At 34.7% G+C, this 23,474-nt stretch overlaps 2 protein-coding genes across 3 annotated transcripts; both read right to left on the bottom strand.

Annotated features, from left to right (window-relative positions):
• Nucleotides 1-488: 488 nt before the first annotated feature.
• nudt17 (nudix (nucleoside diphosphate linked moiety X)-type motif 17) lies at nucleotides 489-8,160 on the bottom strand. The gene is made up of 9 exons (XM_056476251.1): nucleotides 8,068-8,160; nucleotides 7,867-7,942; nucleotides 6,832-6,948; nucleotides 6,578-6,761; nucleotides 5,443-5,468; nucleotides 4,325-4,417; nucleotides 3,177-3,275; nucleotides 2,958-3,094; nucleotides 489-1,081 (listed from the first exon to the last, which is right to left on the bottom strand). The coding sequence occupies exons 2-9, from the start codon at nucleotides 7,939-7,941 to the stop codon at nucleotides 910-912; spliced, it is 903 nt and encodes a 300-aa protein (XP_056332226.1). The 5' UTR covers nucleotide 7,942; nucleotides 8,068-8,160; the 3' UTR covers nucleotides 489-909.
• A 2,314-nt stretch (nucleotides 8,161-10,474) lies between these two features.
• Nucleotides 10,475-22,759, bottom strand: si:dkey-7j14.5 (uncharacterized protein LOC556563 homolog). Of its 2 annotated transcripts, XM_056476163.1 has the most exons (8): nucleotides 22,546-22,759; nucleotides 22,307-22,407; nucleotides 19,742-19,852; nucleotides 19,611-19,667; nucleotides 16,846-16,962; nucleotides 16,464-16,532; nucleotides 14,410-14,523; nucleotides 10,475-11,656 (listed from the first exon to the last, which is right to left on the bottom strand). In XM_056476163.1, exons 2-8 carry the CDS (start codon nucleotides 22,364-22,366, stop codon nucleotides 11,570-11,572), a joined length of 615 nt encoding a protein of 204 aa, XP_056332138.1. In that variant the 5' UTR covers nucleotides 22,367-22,407; nucleotides 22,546-22,759; the 3' UTR covers nucleotides 10,475-11,569. The 2 variants fall into 2 exon arrangements, with proteins under 2 accessions (XP_056332138.1, XP_056332139.1); XM_056476164.1 differs by lacking the exon at nucleotides 16,464-16,532 and having other exon boundaries at nucleotides 22,546-22,755.
• Between the last annotated feature and the right edge of the window lie 715 nt (nucleotides 22,760-23,474).

Raw genomic sequence — 23,474 nt, 5'->3', positions numbered from 1 at the left:
TATTTTCTTACTCTGAAAGCATTTTCCTTGGCTGTGTTTTGGATCATTGTCTTGCTGAAATGTCCACTCTGGTTTCATCTTCATCATCCTGCTAATGTAGATGTCGGACTGAAAGAGCTAATATTAATTTACAATGATGAAAGGCAGAGGGTTCCTGAAGAACTACTGGGAGATTTTAGCTGCTGTTTGGGCTTTTACTGCCTTTCTACACCTCCCTTTCTTCATGTGTTCAATACTTTTTTCATTGTGTCATTTCATTATATTACGCATAACTTCGTTTGTAAACTAATTAGATTTGTTTTCTTTGCATAAATGGATTTCTTTGGTTGTTATCAACACTTGGGGAAAATTTCAAGTCAACAGCACCTTTAGAAATACGTTTTCTGAGAACAAAGATGACGTGTTAAATACTTATTTTCCCCATTATATATGCTTATGCACATTAAACTCCATTTAGACTCAAACTAGTAATAACAGTAACTCAATAATAGTCTATTAACAGTTTATTTCAAATATGAGAGCATCTGATTATTGGGAGTTACCAAGACACTCAATATTTATGTATAATCTCAACAAATTTAAATAATTCAAGCAAATTCAAGCAAATTTCAAGCTTTCAAACAAAGCCTCTGTAGTTGATTGTTGATGTAAAGGAAAAAGACTTCCACTTTGTGGTACATCGAGATATTATTTCTGTTGTAATTAATATTAAACATTGGAAAATGCCACAATGACACACATTCAAGTGATTACAAAGTAACATTCTAATAAAAACTGGTACAATAATTCAGTTTTGACAAAATTGTTAAATTGTATGTTGTGCCCAAACAACATGGAATAGCTCCAGTCCAGCAGGTGGCGCTGTGTTTTTCAAGGCACTTGTTAAATGGTACCATACAGGAGAAGTCGTCAGCCCATCTCAGCGTGATGCTCCAGTGTTTTTAACCACAGTTCTAAGGCAAATTTGGTTCCAGTGCTCACGCGTTCAATGTCCTCGCCGTAATCCGGGGCCCGGTTACACAGCACAGACACCGGCAGAGAAGACTCGCTCATCTCACCGTCTGGAGAAACCTTCGTCACACTGACCACAAACAACATACAGAAAACAAACAATCAAAACAGTGTAATAAGTATTAAGACTCACATATTACACTCTTTAAAAAAGTGTTTCTCAACCACGTTCCTAGAGGACCACCAGCTCTGCACATTTTTTTGGTGTCTCCTTAACCAAACACACCTGATTCCGATCATCAGCTCATTATCAGAGACTAAAAGAGTTGTAATCGGTCTGACAAAGGAGACATCCAAAACATGCAGTGTTGGTGGTCCTCCAGGAACGTGGTTGAGAAACACTGCTCGAAATAATAAAATATTTTGTTGAAAAATCTTTACAGATTTATGAATGTAATTGTTAGTACGCGGTTTGATGCATCTTTTTTTTACCAAGAAGCACATAAATAAGCTTTTGTTTATTTGTTAATTGTTTTTCCATGATAAAGCGATACGATCAAACATTTAAATATTAATTATTTCATTTCTTTACAAATACAAAATGTACACAATAGGTTTAGAAATAATTATGCTTCAAGCTGTACTGATTTAATAAGAATGAAGTTGCGTGTATTATGATTAAGAAATCAAATGGCAGATGCAGTTTATTTAACTGAAGTACACATGATAACCAGAAAAGAATTCTGCATTCTGCAAGACTTTTAACAGGAATAAGTCCGAAATAGGGGCGACACGGTGGTCCAGTGGTTAGCCTCACAGCAAGAAGGTCGCTGGTTCGATTCCCGGCTTGGCCAGTTGGCATTTCTGTTTGGAGTCTGCATGTTCTCCCCGTGTTAGTGTGGGTTTCCTCCAGGTGCTCCGGTTTCCCCCACAAGTCCAAAGACATGCGCTATAGGGGAATTGAATAAACTAAATTGGCCGTAGTGAATGAGTGTGTATGGATGTTTGCCAGTACTGGGTTACGGCTGGAAGGGCATCCGCTATGTAAAAGTCCGAAATACACATTTCAAAATTTACATATTTTGAAATGTTCATCATAATAAATAAATAAATGAATAAAATCATACTACATGAGCCATGAAAACCAGATGTATCAAACACAAACTTTCAATTTACATTGTAAAAAGATTCTTGCTTCAAGTAGTAGTAATTTGCGCTCATTTAAATATTTCAGGTTTATTTTTTACATTCTTCAGAAACGTTTTTCCTGAAAGAAGTAAAATAAAAACATTAAAACTTCTTGAAATAAGCTATTTGAAAACAATATATATTACTGCCTTTCCTTACTCCCAATGTTTCATTCATTCAATTTCTTTTCTGCTAAGTCCCTTTATTAATCTGGGGTCGCCACAGCGGAATGAACCGATAACTTATCCAGCATATGTTTTACGCAGCGGATGCCCTTCCAGATGCAACCTATCACTGGGAAACACCCATACACAGTAATCTACACACATACACTACGGGCCAATTTAGCTTTTTACCCAATTCACCAACAGCACGTCTTTGGACTGGGGAGAAACCGGAGCACCTGGAGGAAACCCACTCAAACACGGGGAGAACATGCAAACTCCACAGAGAAATGCCAACTGACCCAGCCAAGGCTCGAACCAGTGACCTTCCTCCTGTAAGGCGATTGTGATAGCCACTGCACCACCATGTCGCCCCACCCTCTATTACGTTGGATCAAACTAACTGTTTTAATCAATCAAACTGACTGAAAATATTAAAGGGGTGGTCCAGAGTGTATTTTTAAGGCTTGGTTGTGTGTATAAGATGCAAAGCAATGTGTGCTCATGCTTCATTTGTAAAAAAAAAAAGAAATCATGTTATTTTTTTATATATCTTACAAATTTTAGTTGTAAACAAGACTTTGTCATCTCATTTTTTTACAGCGTTAATAAACATTTAATTTGAGTTAATCTAAATGTTTAAACATGCCATACCTGATGCTCTCTGGCAGGTCAGCTGGTATTTGGACACACTCTTTCTCACCGTCTACAGCAGAAACAACAGCCTTCACTAGATCTGCATCGACCCACACACACGCGCTCACCTCAGCAGGATCCGGACGCAAACTAGCCTGAGAAACAACAGGGGGTAGCCAATGCCCACATACGGAGTATAGATGTGTAGTTTTCAGTGAGGTTGACTTTAAGTTGTACCTGAATCTGCAGGTGTGTTTGAGAGCTCTTCAGAAGTATGTAAGTCACAATATGATGTCTCTTAGGCAGTCCTATAGTCAACATGGGCGGATACACTGACTGGATGAAGAACAAGAGCAGAAAACATGATGCAAAGTAAATTAGCATTCATTTTTATTATTAATCAATTAAATAATTAATTAATAGTTGGGGGGGAGGGTGCAGTGGTTAGCACTGTCACCTCACAGCAAGAAGGTCGCTGGATAAAGAAGTCCCAACTGGGCCAGTTGGCGTTTCTGTGTGGAGTTAGCATGTTCTCAGTGTTCGCGTGGGTTTCCTACGGGTGGTCCGATTCACCAAATGTGTTATAGGTGAATTGGGTAAAACACTGTAAATTGGTCACAGTGTATGAGAGTGTGTGTCAATGTGTGAGTGTTTGGGTGTTTCCCAGTACTGGCTTGCAGCTAGTAGGGCAACCGTCGTGTAAAACATATGCTGGAATAGTTGGCGGTTCATTCGGCTGTGGCGACCCCTGATAAATAAGGGACTAAGCTGAAGGGAAATGAATAAATGAATAATGAATAGTTTTATTCAAAAAGGAGGCATTAAGTTGGGCAAAAGTGGAGGTAAATGCACTTATAATGCGACAGAAGATTAATTTACATTTACTTTTAGTCATTTGGCAGACTCTTTTGTCCAAAACGACTTTACATTAACAATTACCCTGTATTTTTTTGGATACTCTTCACTGTGATTTTGGTCCAGGGAAGAGAAACTAGCTGTAAAAGTTCTGTCTCAGTGCTGTTTTTACCGAAATAATACAAATAACTTGTAAAAAACATCCAGACAGGACACGATGACAACATCCCTGAACTTACGTTTTCTTTACAGTCTGATATATGTTTGTTTTGTGCAAAAAAAGTGTAAACATTCTGGATTAGCTTGATTAGGTTCGCATCTGGAGCCAGCAGCTTCATGCCAGTGATGAAGACTTTGAGATGGACAACAGATATGTGCTGTGTCTGACTTTCTGTTCTGGGTTACACAAACAGTTGGCCCCAATCTGTCAGATTCTGCCGCCCCTCTGGACTTTGGCTGCAGGTCTCAGAAAAAGACTGTAAACACACACACTCACACACACACTCTCTCACACACAACCACATACACACCTCCCACAGACCGAGCAGACGAGAGCAGATCTCATCAGGACTCAGATTCAGACCCGTCTCCTCCTGCAGCTCTCGCAGCCCAGCATCCAGGAGCTAGTTTTATACAAAACACACACAGCCACGGAAAAACACACACATACACAAAAATTCATGAGCCATGGGACCATTCAGAATATTATTTTAGTATTCAATCAAAACAAAAAATCACTTTAACTCACTGAACGACATTGATGTATTTTTTGTAAAACTATATTCAAATTACACAACATTACTTCAATATTTTTCATGTAATTTTTTATTTTATTTCATAAATATATTTGCTTTGTATCAGGGTTATTATAGGTAACTTAAAAACATTTGTTTTATTTATTTATTTATTTTTTTAGGGGTTTTCACCTTTAATTGAGATAGACAGTAGAGGGTACAGACAGAAAAGTATTGGGAACAGAGGGAGGGAAAGGGTTGGCAAAGGACCTCGAGCCAGGAATCGAACTCGGGTCACCGGGAGTACCACACTGCTATATGTTGGCACACTGAACCACTTAATTTATTTAATGAATATGAGAAATATTTACTTTATTTAAAAATCCTTATTTATTTAACATATATTGTATTGTACATTATTTTTAAATATAATTTTATCACTGAGATAATAAACCTATTAAAATTATTATTATTACTTTTATTTCTACATTTTAAATGGACTATTATTCATTCTTTGAACACCTAAGAAAAATATTTAAACTTTTATTGATGTCATAAAATAAAACCTGATGTAATAAAATACCTAAAACTAAAGTACAAATAAAAGCCAAACAGGCATTTAAAAAATATGTGAAAAATGACAACACAAAAAAAGACTAAAACTTTTATAATGTGATATTTTATTTTTAAAGTTTTTTTTTTTTTTTTAAACTTGATTGTTATATTAAGCAAAAATATATTGTTTGGTTGAAGTGTTTGGGACAACAGAAACTTTGGGGGACTTTTGTTTTTTTAAAGAAACCTTAAAATAATTACATCATTTTAGAAAAATTAAAATATTTCACTATTTCTACTACAGTAATTAAACAAGAATATATGCAACTTTGTTCAAATGTTTATAAAAGCTTAAATACCTTCTCATCCAGCTCCACATGGCCACCTGAACAAAACAAATTGCATTCATTACTCCAGAACCCCACAGTACTCACACACACATTTCTGTGAGTGTTTTAATATCAACAGATTACCTCACAGTCTTTGATGAAGAGACAGATCTGAGATTATACAAATAAAGGAACTAATAAACACAAGACAGTTCAAGGTGGGGTTGCACCAGCTGATTGTACAGTCTTTCTTAAACTGGAACATAAAGTCTACACTAAGGGCTTAGTAACTACTGACTAGCTTGTAACTAAATTTGTTCTCACTTCAGCTGCACCACGTTCTTAGGGCAAACTGTAGTTAGTAAGTCGTAAGCTCTCCGTAAAGTCAAGCGTAGCTGCATTATATGACGCAATATTCAATAAAAAGTATTTAAATCATTAAACTGCTTTAAAATTGTGCAACTAATGAATCTATATATAACTGTCACATGAAAATAAAATGATAAATTACATTTTTATAGTACATTAAATTACAGTCAGTCACTAATAACAGATGCACATATCTGCATCGCGAGCCATGAATACAATGTGTGTGTTGTTTCAAGAAAAAACATTTATTTGTGTTGAGTTTCATTTTCATTTGTGTAAATTCATTTATTCTTCATTTAATTATTTTATTTAATCATATGATCATTAGTCATTTATATAATTATCGTTATAATATTTTATTGATTATTAGTTAATGATTTGATTATTATTTGTCAGTTGATTATGTTTCTTTATATCTTATTATAACTATTTTCCAACAATTATTGCTTTATTATTATTTAATTTTTCCATTTCAAGGTCTGTATTGTCTCTGGACAATGTTGTGAAGCAGTAATTTTTTTATTGCTGTTGCTTGTGGTATAATAACACTTGTCTCATTTGCAAATTAAAGAAGGGCATATCAGATACTAGAGAGAAGGGCTGTGCAATTAATCAGGAGTTAGCAGGGACTTTAATGTGTTTTTTAAATTGTTATTTTTCCATTAGACTGAAAAAATATGTGAATATTTTGAAAAATATGAAAAATTTGTTTTGAAGAGCTTAAAGCCCATAATAAAAAATTGATAGGTGCAAGAAAATCAGTGTCTGGCCCTACAGCAGTAAATGCCACACTCACCGGGAGGAACCCAAACATTAGGAAAGCTCCTGAGGCTGGTGGCGCGCCGCGTCAGCAACAGCTTCTGATTGGCTGACTGCAGCAGCACGGCCACGCCTACATCCACCCCTCGGCTGAGGGTCTCCGAGGGCAGAGAAACAGCCTCCGAGTCTGACAGGTACTTGATTGGGCAAAACGAAGCCCTCTAGGGCAGAACAAACAGTTTGATCGACTGATAATATACTGGACTTAAATGAGTAAAAAACGTTGCTCACCTTCAGAGGAACTCCTCCATCACAGAGCCGGTCACCTAAAATAAATCTGTTATTCTCCAAAGAGCAGCTCACGGTCGCCTGATCCTCAGCACTCCCGACAAAGTGTCCAGTTATGCTCTGAAATAAATGACACATATTTCAGATTTAAATAAATAAATATAATTTAAATATAAATATAAATATGATTTTATACATTTATGTTTTATTTATTTTTATTGTTTGTTATATATTTATTGTTTTTTGTTGTTGATTGTTAAATATATTTTAATTCTGATATATTATTTTTATTGATATATATATGAATAATATTATATATTGAATAATGTGATATATTATTTATATTTTTATTTAATTATTATATGAAATATATATATATATATATATATATATATATATATATATATATATATATATATATATATATATATATATATATATATATATATATAAACCACTACTACTATTTACTGTTTTTTATTATTATCATTGTTTTATCATATACATTTATTATACATTATACATACATCATATTTATATGATTAATCTATTTATATTATTAATAATTTACTCAAATTGTTTATTAATATAATAATATATAAATATGTTTTAGAATTGTATATTGTACATTATATATTATATATAGATTTTAAATAATTTACAATGTTAATAACAATAAAACTTTATTTTTGTTACCACTATACTATTACAATTATCATATATACATTGTTAAATATCAGATATACGGTAAAACAATTAATATAATTTCCTATATATATATATATATATATATATATATATATATATATATATATATATATATATATATATATATATATATATATATATAGATAGATAGATAGATAGATAGATAGATAGATAGATAGATAGATAGATAGATAGATAGATAGATAGATAGATAGAGTAGATAGATAGATAGATAGATAGATGTCACTGAATAAATTATATTTTTTTACTGTCCTTATATATTATACTCATGTTTATATTACTTTATATTTGTTGTTTAGCTCAGCTGACCTGCAGGAATCGAGCGCACTGCGGAGCGGCGTTTTCCTTCGACAGATGAACTAGAATCCTTCGGACCTTCTCCATACTGTATGACATCACCACAAAACATGATAATCAACTTTATCAGTCATAATTTGACATATCACTCCAAAATATTCACAGTAAATTGTATACAGTACAAGTGATCAAGTCGTGAACAAGAAAACTAACGTCAGGTGAGTTTAATGCTGAAAAACCCTCATGATATCCAGACTCTGAACCCAAAACACAAACCATAACAAACACCACCCAAACAGACTATCCGGAAAATGGCTTCCGATTTTTAAAATAAAAGTCCTTCATTTAAATTAATATGGATTCTGTACAGCCAATCAGGAAGACGTAGTGAGCGAATGTATAATTACATAATAGATATTCATGAACCACCAGAAAGTCGTCTGGTGCCTGTGAATAATAAAATTAATATTGCCTTATGGCAAGACACTTAGCAAATTAAGCAAAAAAAATATATATAAATATTATTATTAAATATTATATTTATATATAAATGTATATAAAAATCTTAACACCATTTTTACAGTTGTTCGTATTCATTTATTTCTTAAATGTTACTTTTACATTTGAAAATAAGGTATCTGTTTTAATATGCCCTAATTTACATACATTTCAGAAATCGAAATATCAGATAGGGTTATTTTTATTCCCAAACATATCTGGAAATGCAACAGTGATTATGTCATAATTTTTTTTACTCTGATGATTTATAACTTAAAAGTTTATTGTGAAAAAAATTATTATGCAAATTGTTAATCATAAAAAAAAAATGGGTTTGAAGTATTAATACCTTTATAAATAATAATAAAAATATCTACAGACATTTTATGTTTTAGCAATAAATCATTATATAACTCAGGAAAATGATGTATGAACAAATAAAAAAATCTGAATATAGATTTGTTTGTTAACACTTTACAATAACAGTACATGATTAATGATGTACTATTATGTAAACTTACATTATTATGAATTAACAATGAAGGCATGCGCTAATCAGGAACTAACATTAAATACAACATGAGTCACATGAGTTCATGTGTGAATAACGACTACTTGTTGTTAATTAATCTATTAATTAACATTTAAGCGTAAGAATGTAACCAGCATGAACTCATGAGCTGTTAATGTATAATTATGTAATGCCTTTACTTGGAGGGCCACATCACCATTAACTCATCCTTAACTACTCATGACATGTAAACTGTCGAAGTTGACAGAACACTTTTCTATTGTTATTCAGTGTAAACACACTAGACGGACATGCATAAGGAGTTCATCAGTAGTAAAGAATGGGTTAACGAAAATGTGCCCCTTTAAGTAAAGTCATGATATATTCATACATCAACATGTCATGAGTTCTTGATGGTTGAATTTAGCATAAACTAATGTGTTAATTAATACAAAATTAGCAAACATTCATGTACTAACAAGTAATTAAGGTAGTTGTTATCCACACATGAACTCACGTAACTCATGTAGTAGTTAAAGTTAGTTCATGATTAGCACAAGCATTAATTAATGTTAGTTCATATTAAAGTAATGCTTAGATTACATATTAACATATCATCATGTATGTACTGTTATTGTAAAGTGTTACCATTTGTTTTGATATATTCGTTTAAGTAGTACTTAAAATTTACTATGTAAATTTCTGCTTATACAGAAGAAACATACTTTTTTGACATACTTTAAAGATATGTGTTTGAAAATATATAACCAAATCTACAATTGAAAGATGCGCTATATAATAGCGCTATATATATATAATAAAGTGCTATATAATACACTTAAATGTGTATTTTCTGTTTGTCTTTTAACTAGTTACAGAAGTAAATTTCGGTATTGTTTAATATCCCAATATAATGTTTGAAAACATTGTAATAAAAGGAATTTAAAAGTAAATAAAAGGTTTTTAAACCCATTTTGGGTTAAATGACAATTTCAATTAGACTACCTGACAACAAATACAAAAATTCCTGAAAGCAAAGAAAGTCAAGATGCTCCAGGATTGGCCAGCCCAGTCACCAGATATGAACATTATTGAGCTTGTCTGGGGTAAGATGGAGGAGGCATTGAAGATGAATCCAAAGAATCTTGATGAACTCTGGGAGTCCTGCAAGAACGCTTTCTTTGCCATTCCAGATGACTTTATTAATAAGTTATTTGAGTCATTGCAGAGATGTTTGGATGCAGTCCTCCTAGCTCATGGGAGTCATACATAATATTAATTCTTTTTCCACTGCACCATGACTTTATATTCTATACTGTACATTATTTCTGTTAAGTGACAAGACTTTTGTCCAGCAAAGTCAGTCCTTACTGTCATAATTAAATAATTAAAAATCAAGGCATGATCATATTTTATTCTGGTAAAATAAGCGTAATCTAGAGGCCTTTGCCTTTCATATAAGCCACTTCTGATACCAAATGATCAACTAGAAGTCAAGTTATTTGTTGTTCCTAAAACTTGAATAGGCGGCAAGACTTTTGTGCACTAAGCATTTATATTATTATCTTGTCAGTGCGCACTTTGACAAAATAAAACAACAGAGCATCAGACTGTGTATTAAATCAAGTTTATTTTGAAATATCATTCGGTCAGATACAAACACAAACACGGCCATATAACTACACACTACATGGTTTCTGTTTTACTACACATCACTACAGAGGTCACGGAGAACAGGCACAATGTAAATCTCACATGCTGTCATAAAGACGAAGATCTACAGACACAGAACGAACAACACATGCTTCCACAAGAGGATTTTTACATCACCAAAGTCGAGCCCTTGACCGAGGGTTCAACCTCTGAGCTTTAGTCAATAGGTGTCCATGATTTTGGTCACAATTGGTGGCACTTACAGAGTTGGCAGTCATCATAGCTTTCCTGAAGGATCAGTACGGATAAAACGAGATGACAAAAAAGCCAAGCGATGCTTTTTTTAAGTTACTCACTGGTGTTTTAAACTTCACAATACTCTGCTTTAGAGGAGTTTCACTAAACACGGGCCACATTTATCAAGCTTTTATTATGTAAGCACGTGTTTGTAACACAATTTGGCCTGCTTACGATGTTTAGATTTTATAGTTTGAAGAGATTCAAATTGCGATTCGATTGAACTTGATAGATGTTGCCCTGTGTGTCCTCATGTGGCTAAAACAAACGTTAATACAAAGAGATTCATGCAAAAAGTGGTACAAAATGCTACAAAAACAAGACCAAATCACAACTTTCTTACCGTTCTCATTCCCCATTTACGCACTTAATGCTGAAATTCACAAACCCTATGAACAATAAGCACACTTACCCTTCTAACGCATGTCTAAAACACTGGATTCGGACGTTTCATGCTAAGAAGCTTCATTTTTTTAAGAGTGAAAATTAAGGAGGCACGAATAACTATTGAGTCGAGCATTCAGCAGTCCTACAGGCTGTGACAGCGAGAGCCAAGCAAAAAACGAGATTTTATCCATTCTTTATTTGTGAAAAAAGTATTTACAACATCACAAAAGGTTGTTTTTTTTTTGTAGTTTGTTGTTGTAGTGGTGGTTGTTTACCTGTGAGTGGTTTGTAGGTGAAACAGTCCTCTTTTGAGTCGGTGTAAAACTGTGCTAAAACTGTGCCCTTCTGCTCTGAACGTCTCTCAGTGTGTCAGTTTCCAGCGTGGATTGCGTTCTGGGACTGAACGATAACACCGTAATGTTGGTTTGCTGTGGAGTGAGGGATGGGGGTCAGCTCCTGACAGAGAAAACAGCAATGGGACAGCCAGTTTCAGTTACAAGACATGAACAAAACAGACATTTACAGATGTACAAATACAGACATTTACAAAACACAGCTTTAGAAAGAATCATATCAATTCCTCCTAGAACGCATTGCAGAAGTTGCATCTAAATTGGTATTTAAATATATTTACAGACCATTTACTGCAGCTCCAAAACAGCTTGGCTGCCAAGATTATCTAAAGATTATCTAAATGTTATCTATATGTTTAATGTTAAACAAAAGTAATACATTCATGCATGTTTTAAATCTAAGCAAACTACATTTTTATGGTGAACTAACGCTTTTTATTTTTATTTTGTAATGTAGCGATGATTTAAGGGTGACGCAGTGGCGCAGTAGGTAGTGCTGTTGCCTCACAGCAAGAAGGTTGCTGGTTTGAGCCTCGGCTGGGTCAGTTGGCGTTTCTGTGTCGAGTTTGCATGTTCTCCCTGCGTTTGTGTGGGTTTCCTCCGGGTGCTCCGGTTTCCCCCACAGTCCAAAGACATGCGGTACAGGTGAATTGGGTAGGCTAAATTGTCCATAGTGTATGAGTGTGATTGAGTGTGTATGGATGTTTCCCAGAGATGGGTTGCAGCTAGAAGGGCATCCGCTGCGTAAAACATCTGCTGGATAAGTTGGTGGTTCATTCCGCTGTGGCAACCCCAGACAAATAAAGGGATTAAGCCAAAAAGAAAATGAATGAATGATGATTTTTAATGTAGATATTAAATTATTTTTTATTTAATGAAATCACCCTCTAAGAAACCCAATTTTTTATGTGCATTTTTTTATTCGTTAAGTACAATGTTTTTTTTTGTCTGAAAAACATGAAATAAATTCATATGTCCTCGCGTTGCTTCGTTAACATTTACACACTACCTTCAAAACCTTCATCCATTATAAAAAAATCATATGAATTTTTTATGTTTTTTTTGTTGTTAGTTATCTGTAGCAAGTGTTTTGACAATTCCGAGCCAACGTACGAAAAAATTACAAAAATGAAACTCAATCCGATTTTTTCATGATGGACAAAAGTTTTGGAGACATTGTCTAAATCTGACTGACACAATGTAAAGTGTATTGTTTAATGCTCAAAAATTTCAGATTCAGTGTCCTATCATACACCAGGCGCAATAAGGTGCAATACATGTTTGCTGTGATTTGTTGCTATTTTCAGACCAGCGCAACAGTACTTTTCACGTTTTGTGCCACGTTGTTTGAATAGCGAATTCATTTGCGCTGCTTTGTGGACTCATGGGTGTGCTGGTCTATAAAGGAGGTGTGTTAAGGCGCATTGTTGGCACGTTGCTCTTTTGAGGAACTGAAATAGACTGTGCCGTTGACCAACTAAAAAATTCTAAAGTGCAGTGCAGAGCGCGTTAGTTATGCGCCTATGCAGGTTTAAATGCTTACACATTGCTAAATACACACAGGATGTACACACATACACACATATCTTTACATTTAAAAAACAAATTAAAGGATTAAAATATTAGACAAATTATTATTTTCTACATACAGTACTGTAAATATAAAAACCACTGCCTTTATGCCTTCTTCATGTCCAGGGGGCTTTCAGTTTATTCATGACAATTTGCTTTTGTATAATGTTATTATTAGTAGCAGTAATATTTATTATGTGCATATTAATATTTGTTTTAATAAAAACTAGTATAGATTTGTCCACCTGTCGGGTTTTGGAGATGTCTGGATCACCATATAAGGCATAAGAACGTGTGTTTGGATGTAACTCAGTTTTTTGGCCACACTTTGTTATTATTGTTCATTTATTCGTTTGCTGGAAATTATAACTAAATTTAGAAATAGTTTTGAAACAAATCTTTGCACAAACGAAATTAAATGTTTAGGCTAATGGATGTCTTTAGTGGAGTGGGTACAACGCTGTTTCCTTATCCACGAAAGTAAAGGAGTAAAGAGTGAAAGTAAAGTAAAGAGAAAGTAAAGAGGCTGAATGGAGGAGGCTCGTTCTTTATCCTTGCACTGCAGATGGTCTGTTTAACTGTTTTCTCGCTAGTGAAGCGTTTAGTTTTTCTTTTTACAATGTCCGCCATGTAAATAGCAAATACGCCATGGCAGGACACAACTGACTCTTAAAGGGAATGGGAGATGAAACTTTGATTGGTTTAATGCACATTATGCTCAAAATACAACCAGAACTCATTAAGAGAATAAGCACAACCCTGTTAGACCATGCGCCAGGGTGCAAGATTTATTTTTTTGTCCTTAAAATAGCAAAAGTGGATTCGGACATGACTTTAATGCTTTTGAGCCATGCGCTTTAGACTTTGTACCTAAATCGTTAAAAAAGAGCCCTCGGTGTAAAATGAACTTAACTCACCAAGTGTTTTGCTAATTAGATTAGTTCAAACTATTAATCTGTTCAAGAATGAAGTAAACAGTTCTTTATATGAATGGTAAATCGAATCATTGGTTCAACTGATTCATTCAAAACAGATTCATTCAGAAATTAATGTGGATTTATAGATAATAAATAAGTATACACAATATTGTGTGTACATTGTAACAGAATATTAACTTCAATAATAACAGTCAATAATACTACCTTTGCACTCATGCTATTTAACTGCATTAGTTTTAATACTTTATTTTTATCTGGAACTAATGAATAACATTGACATATTAAATCGGCATACTGAAATACTCACATCCTGAAATGTCTCTCGCAGCAATGCTGAAACCCTTACCTTAATGGCACTAACAGAAAGAGCGTAGACCCCAAACAGAGACACAACCAAACCAATGATGCATGCTAACACCAGGCAACCGATCAGCGTCCCCAAGATCCCGTTCACTAAGAACTGAAAGACACACATACAAGACACTCAGACAAAACAAGAATATAGTCATACAACTATATGCACCGGCACCAGACTATTATATGGCATCTTATACAATAAGTAATATCCAAATATTGATTACAAATATTAATTTAAACTGAGAATGAAAATGGAAAATGTTATACTTCAATAATCAATCAATGTTTACAATGTCTATTATGCACACTTTCTATATTATTCATTTACTAGTATGCTAGATTTAACTTTCAGCTTTTGATTTGATTTTCAGATTTAGATTCTACTGTAGATTAATTCTTAGTATTTTACTTATGTTTTCTTACTCCTTATTTTCTTTTTTAAATGTGTTTATTCAGCACTGATGTATTAATATTTTAGTTGTTTTTAGTAATAAATGTTTTTTTAATTATATAATGCTTGGTGATTTTAACACATATTTGTGTAAACTTGAACAAACCCAACAGTTGGGTTAATTCTGTAGATTAAAATTTGATCCCAACTGTTGAATTTGGTTGACATTTTACCCACATTTGGATAGTAGTATCTCAACAATACAATAAAACAAAGATTAAAATAATAAAGATTATTATCCATTTAATATTTACCTTTTTATTTTAATGTATTTTATTTATGTTTAGAGATTTTTGTTTACTTTTATTTTTAGCAAACAGTAACAAGATAACTCTAGTTGTTTCTATCATTATTTCCTATTGACTACTAATCAAAATGTTGCACCAAAACACTCAATCTATACTCTAAATAAAAAAAGAGCCTTCTAAAATACTGAGAAATGTGGAATTAATCTGCGTTAAAACTCATTCACACCAAGGACTATAATTATAACAATGATCTACTTATTTTTTTAAATCGCTCTAAATGCAGCAGAACAGTAGAGTTCACATCTCAATTATAAAAATAACAACACAAAGGAAGGTTATTGGAAAAAAAAAAAAATTCAGCCAATTAATTATAAAATCATTGTTAGCCAATCAGAATGCACCATAAACGTTCAAACATTTAAAGTCCACATGAACCGAAAGTCCGGAGACTTTTATTTCAGTATGTTGATGTACTTCCAGCTGAGACAGAATATTGAGCAGGGGCGGAGTTTGTTTTTGCACATCATTCTCTAATAGCAAACTAATGGTAAGAGTGGCATGGCTTTCACACCAGATGCAGACAAAAAAACAAGGGATTTACATGTTAAGTCAATGCAAAGACGCGATTGCGGTGCAATTGACACAAATGAGGTGGCACGAAATGACGCCATTTGTGCGAATGAAGCGATGTAAGACGAGTGTTTTGCGTGTTTGATGCGCTCGAGTTGGAAAATCTGAACTTCAGCGGACATTCGCGCCACGTTAACCAATCAGGAGCTTACTCTTGTAGTGTGATTATGACGTAGTGCCTGTTGTTGGTGTCCCGCAGGGGAAATCCCGAACGAAGCGAGTAAACTCAAAATGTTCACGTGTCTATTTACATGGGAATAGCACTATTTATTTGCACGTGCCATGTCTGGTGTGAACACAGTATAAGAATATTGTAGCTGAAGCTATCAAACTGACGTCAACAGAGAAGCACTGCCACTTCAAACATGGAAACAAATGCTCAGACTTTGATTGAAGATTATCAAAACACATTTTTTTCTAAGTGGATTAATATACTGGGATTAATTGTTCACCTAAAAAGCAACAATTAACCATAATAACATTAAACATTTTACATATTGATTTCAGACAGACTTTAAAGAAACAAAAAAACTAAACCGCAATTCACAAATACAATAAACAGAACAATATTACTGCCTGTGGACACTGATATAGCATTGACTCTTGTTGTGAATGAGCCTTCAGTCTAAAATGACAGTTCTGATCCTGCTCAAAGTCTCAAGATGTGCTTGTTTTTACTCCGCCAGCATCGTAAAGCTTAGTAATGCAACTCACCTCTTTATGTCCCCCTTTCTCTCCTTCTCCACAGCAAGCCCAAACAGAGTGAAGTGGGTCACAACACCACTGAAACAAGCAGGACAGAGCCTGGAGTCACATCTCTCTTTCTGCTCACACACACTCACTCACTCAACCACAGTCTGCCGTCTGGCCCAAAGCGGCGTTCAGAGAACCATTGAACAGCTTTTCTGACTCCTAAATCTGATTCACTGAAATAATAAAACTCTCAATGAGCACAGCCAAACGGGTTGGTTGAAGTATAACATTTTCCACATTTTTGAAAGCTAACGATGCTAAAGCTAAAGATGTGCTATTTCGGTTAAAAGAGGGAGTGTTTTGGCAGGAGGATGAGCGGGTCGGGACGGCTCTGTTTGTTTACCTCGGTGTCCCTGTAGTAGTACGACTCTCCTCTGAATGGGATGTGTCTGGCCATGAGCCCAAATCCAACAATATCAAATGCTGCTGTTAGTAACTGCAGAACAATGGTCGTCAGCACCTGCGACAAATGAACATGCGTTTCAGTGATGAATAATATAATCGCATTTACAATTAATCAGAGAGTAAAAGTGATAATCTCACTTCCATTAACGAATGCTGAAGAATGTATTTAAAATATTGGACATTTTTGAACCAGGATTACCTTAAATTACAATCATAAAAATATTTTCAGGACATGATGGGAGAAAATAATTATGTTTAAACAAATCAAATAAATTATGCTGCGTAATATATGCTGCGTAAAATACTTAGACTAAAATCTAATTATTAGAGAATATATAGAGATATAGGGGTGACAAGGTGGCTCAGTGGTTAGCACTGTCGCATCACAGCAAGAAGGTCGCTGGTTCGAGTCCTGGCTGGGCCAGTGGCATTTCTGTGTGGAGTTTGCATGTTCTCCTCGTGTTCGCGTGGATTTCCTCCGGGTGCTCCGGTTTCCCCCACAGTCCAAAGACATGCACTATAGGTGAATTGAATAAACTAAATTTGCCGTAGTGTGTGTGTGTGTGTGTGTGTGTGTGTGTATGTGTGTGTGTGTGTGTGTGTGTGTGTGTGTGTGTGTGTGTGAATAAGTGTGTGTGGATGTTTCCCAGAACTGGGTTGCAGCTGGAAGGGTATGCGCTATGTACTACATCTGCTGGAATAATTAATGGTTCATTCCACTGTGGCAACCGCTGAAGAATAAAGGGACTAAGCGGAAGGAAATAAATAAAATGAATGAATCACTTTGAATGATTCAAACTGAAATATAATTAGACAACTATATATAAACAACAATAAAAAAAGCAAGTAAAATCAACTGAATTGCTCAAATTGAAATGAAAATGTTATAAATTTAAAAACAATTCAAATTGAAATAAAATGTATGCATCATACAGATACTGATTTTTAACAAAAGCCTTTAAGTGGATACCAATATTCATCAATTGCATACATTACTATACAGTACTAGCTATTTTCTCCAGTAAATGAGTTTTACTCTACATGGATTGGATGGTTTCTTTTAAAGGTGCAGTAGGTGATCTGCCAAAATGCTATCCGTTAGCATAATATCTTTGAAACACATTCCCTCCCCTGCAGCCAAAGCCACGCCTCCTGAAATCACGAATGGGCACATGAAAGATGACAAAGACCCACTAGATTATGTCATTCGTCAGTTAGAAAACTTCATAGTACTTTAACTTTTTGCCTTACCCAGAATATAAAAATACATATAAATACGTTTAGATCATTTACTTTAATCATTACTATTGGAATGTGAAGAGACTTTCAACCAGCGCAACAAAAAATGTTTCTGAAGACAATCACCCACTGCAACTTAAATGTCCAAGACATTCAAGCCCAAACTAACCAATAGTGTGCTAGCGCTTGACCAAATATATAGTGCACACCAGATGCTTTCCTGAGCAATTTTATTTAGTTATTTATTCCTTTGCAATTTATTTAATGATTTTGTTCTGAGTAAATTAATGAATTATTTAAAAGATGTGCAGCTCATTTCCTTCATGTAATTATTAATCCATCAGTAACTGCCTTTTTCAGATTATTAGCGATAGCTTTAAATAAATGTTTAAATGCTGTTGTAATATGTATATTTATGACTTTATTGAATTGTATGTTTTTGGTATTTTGTGAATTGTTATGTTTTTGGATATGGACCGAAGAATGTGAAAATAAAAGGAATAACATAATCCAATATTGACCGATAAATATCGGTGACCGATACATCGGTGCATTCCTCTTCAATTATTATTATTTTTTTTTTTATAATCATTTTTTGGGGTGTTCGCCTTTATTGGACAGGATAGTTGAGAGAATTGACAGGAGAGTATGGAGAGCAGAGAGAGGGAAAGGATCGTCATCGAGGTGGGAATCGAACTCGGATCACCATGAGCACTAGAGTGCACATGTCGATGCGCTCTCCACTTCTCTATTGGCACCGACTACTTCAATTATTAAAATCGAATCAAAAATATTATATGTAGGCAGACATTAAAATGACAAACAAGCATCAAAATTATTACCAAATTTCATTGAAAATAAATAAAATAACAACTAATTAAATAATATTATCCTCTGGGTGCTCCAGTGCCTCCCACAGTCAAAGGCATGCGCTATAGGGGAATTGGATGAACTAAATTGGCCATAGTGTATGAGTGTGTGTGTGTGTGTGTGTGTGTGAATGTGAGAGTGTATGGGTGTTTCCCAGTACTGCGTAAAACATATGCCAGAATATTTGGCGGTTCATTCCCCTGTGGCAACCCCTGATAAATAAGGGACTAAGCCAAAGGAAAATGAATGAATGAATAAAAAAATATTAATAAAAATGAAAACAGTTTCTCAGTGACATTAAAATAACACTGTTGCCTAAAATAAAACAGAAATCGTGGTGGCCACTTTACATTTGGGTCAAATACTGTCTTGCGATCCAAGTGGGCAGTTCTTGGCCAAAATAATATGCAAAGAGGACCTTTGTGGTCAGAAGTTTGACAAGAATACTGTTGCTGAGGCTGCAACAAATTTGGTCAATACAGGACGGGGGTAAAGTGTCCTTTCTGATGGAAGACCTTAAAGAGCTTTAATGAGGAGCGCCAGACTGACAGTATCACGATACGCCTGATTACTTTAATAAAAGCATGTTCATACCAGGCATTTGGACGGCTTCCTCCCAGTGTGCACCAGGAGAATACCAGTAATGAGGAGCTGTAAGAGAGAGTGGCATTAATCACATGACTGGTTTCAAGCATCAAACTATCCCTGTGTGTTTGAGTTTGTACCTGAGCGCCATTCACAATGAGGATGATGATTTCCCGCTGGATATGATAGTGCAGCTTGTACACGATTGTGCTCAAAATGACAGTCAAAACACCAATGATGATCTCAATAGCCTAAAACAATGAGGAGGAAAGGTTTCTTTCAAATGACCAAACAGTATTACATGCAGAAATATGTATTTTTGGCAGAAGAAGTATTAGTTAGATCAGTGCTTGCTATGTGTTTGAGTAAAATGTCATTTTAATTAGAGAAAATTTAAAGACTTAACTAGGTTGATTAAGTTAAACTTTACTTGGAAAAGTAAATATTTTATAAATATTTTAAAGGAAGGCTAATAATTTTGTCTTCCCTGTCAGAAATAAAGGTACACAAGCTGTCACTGGGGTGGTACCTTTTCAAAAGTTACAGATTTGTACTTAAAGGGTCCATATTTGTACCCTTTGTATGTATGAAATTAGAACCTAAAAATTTTAAGAAGAACACTTTTGTACATTTTAAGTACCAATATGTACCGTTGAGGTATTAATATGGACCTTTTAGGTGCAAACCTGTACCTTTTGAAAAGGTACCAGTGACCCCTTATTTCTGAGAGTGTAATATATTATTGGTATACTGTAAAAGATTATATGAACAATTAATCCTGAGAGCATATGTTTTGAGTTCATTGTAATCACTAAACTAGGTTAATCATGTTCTAACTTATTTTTGCAAGTTATGCAAGCAGTTCAGGTCAGTTTAACATAATATAAGTTCAATGGACCCATAAGGTTAATTTGATTCAGGTTAAAGATTTAAGGCAACCAGGATTTTTTTTTTTACAATGTAGTTATTAGAGATTACTCTAATAGATTACTATAACTGAAACTACACTAGTAACTCCAGTACATCCAGAGAAACTAAGAATTTTAAGATGCACAGATACACTGCCTGACAAAAGTCCTCTTGCCTATCCAAGTTTTAGGAACAACAAATAATAACCTGACTTCTAGTTGATCATTTGGTATCAGAAGTGGCTTATATGAAATATAAAGACCTCTAGATTACGCTTACTTTAACAAAATAAAATATGATCATGCCTTGATTTTTAATTATTTAATTAAGACAGTAAGGTCTGACTTTGCTTAGACAAAAGTCTGATCACAATAATGTACAGTATAGAATATAAAGTCATGGTGCAGTGGAAAAAGAATGAATATTGTGTATGACTCCCATGAACTTGGAGAACTGCATCCACACAACTCTGCTGTGACTCAAATAACTTATTAATAAAGTCATCTGGAATAGTAAAAATAGAGTTCTTGCAGGACTCCCAGAGTTCATCAAGATTCTATGGATTCATCTTCAATGCCTCCTCCTTTATACATGCTCAATCATGTTTACATCTGGTGACTGGGCTGGCCAATCCTGGAGCACCTTGACCTTCTTTGCTTTCAGGAACTTTGATGTGTAGGCTAAAGCATGAAAAGGAGCGCTATCCTGATGAATAATTTGCCCTATCCTGTGGTTTGTAATGTAATAGGCAGCACAAATGTCTTGATACCTCAGGCTGTTGATGTTGCCATCCACTCTGCAGATCTCTCGCACAACCCCATACAGAATGCAACCTCATGATCATTCCGTCACCAAACTTGACTGATTTCTGTGAGAATCTTGGGTCCATGCAGGTTCCAATAGGTCTTCTGCAGTATTTGTGATGATTGGGATGCAGTTCAACAGATGATTCATCTGAAAAATCTACCTTCTGACACTTTTCCAAATGATCAACTAGAAGTCAAGTTATTATTTGTTGCTCTTACAGCTGGGGATGACGGCAAGACTTTTGTCAGGTAGTGTATACACAATTCTTTTCTTTCAATTCTTAAAAATATTTGTTATAGAGACATTTCACACAAACGTGCTGCCAACTTTTACTGTTATCCTCAGGTTATTCAAGATGTGATTTAGATTTTTCTTTGGTAAAATGTTAAAAAGTTTATTTTTTTATTAGTGAAATTGTGAAATCCTTGATGATTTTAAAATAAAGTACATTTCTGTCTAATCTTTGAGACCAAAAAATCATATGTAGACAAAACAAAACCAATGATGATACAACTGATGATACACAAATGCATCTTGCCATATTCTCTAGTCTAAACTATCCATTTTAATCTACAATTATGTCAATAAAAAATAAATAACTTGAGAAAAAACACTTGATCATCATGCCTAAAGAGAATAAATGAGTCTATTATTATTATTATTTATTCCATCAATTTCAGACTATCAGCATGTACATACAGTATGAGTGTGTTGCATCTCTCTCAGATATGGGTGTGTCCTTGGATGTTAGCCAGCTGTCATTTATTAAATATACTACTAGTGCAATTCTATGAAACCTAAGCCCAAATATTATCTTCAACTCGACACCACGCATTGAATGCACTCAAATGTCACATGCAACAACAGTACAGTGCAGTATGTAAACAATCTCCTCAGGCAACACCGTCCATCATAACCATCTACCAGTCGCACAGCCTAGTAAAACATCTGTAAATCTGCGATCGTGTATAATAGTGAAACCCACTCACGCCAAGTGTTTTGGGCTCGGAGCTTTTAAACGCTTTAATCTGAGAAGCGTACAGCGACATCCTGACAGATCACCAATCGCTCAGCAATACCGCACGATCCGCTGCGGACACAAACACAAACAGCGCACAATCAACAAAACATGCTGCAGACTTTTCTTCATTTCATGCTGATTATTATTATATTGTCACTGTGTTTGCACGAGCATCATGCTGCTTGTGTGCGGAGGCGCGCTGCTTACCTTTGCGCACTGGCGTTGTTCTGCAGCAGAGCGCGCGCCGCGGCGGCTCCCTCCGCAGTGTTGATGTCATGAAGGGAGGAGGAGGCGACTAAACAAGGAGAAATCCAGGTTGGCTCTGTCCCGAACACAACTCAACTCAAACCAGCGGCTCTCTTTCTACAGAACCAGCCCTGCACGCGCTCACGGGCCGGGTATTTTTAACCCGGTTATTAATTATGAAGAGGGAAAGAGAGCTGAGTCAAGCGCGCGCGCTCGGAAAACTGCAGACTGGTACATTCGGGAAAACATCTGTTTGTATTGTTCAGCCCAAATGTGTCTTGCGAATATATTTGGGTGGTGGATTTTCCAAAGGGCCAAGTTTAGATATGAATAGGGAGTGGAAAGTAAATTGGCATTCAAATGTGCTAATACCGCCCACATGAAAAAAACTACAGTAATTTATAGTAAATACTATAGTATTTTTGAACCATGATATAGTAGAGTGTATTATACTGTGTATATAACTTTGGAGTCAAAAAGGTGGAAAACCACAGGAGAGATTAAATGACAGACCCAAATAAAGAGATTATTTGCTGACCACAAGCCAGTAGGCAAACCCTACTGCACCACATTAAAAAATCAATCACAAGTCCTAAATGTTACAAGTCAAAAAAAATTGGTTATGATTATGCAAAAAAAAGAAAAAAAAAGAAAAAGACAGTCAGCTGTGTAGTGTATAAGCTATACTATAAACTGTTTATAGCACTATAGTATTTCAGTAAATACTAGTAATTAGTTGTAATTGTTACAAGTCAATGTAAACTATATAAAAAATGTTCATAAAGTAGCACTATTTTATAGTAAATACTATAATGTTTTTGAACCATATAGTATTGTATTATGTTTACTGTATATATGACTTAAAAAAAGGTGTAAAAAAAGGAGTAAAA

This window comes from Danio aesculapii, chromosome 16, assembly GCF_903798145.1.
Source record: "Danio aesculapii chromosome 16, fDanAes4.1, whole genome shotgun sequence".
Lineage (NCBI taxonomy): Eukaryota > Metazoa > Chordata > Actinopteri > Cypriniformes > Danionidae > Danio > Danio aesculapii.
This window is presented reverse-complemented; position numbering and strand designations above follow the sequence as displayed.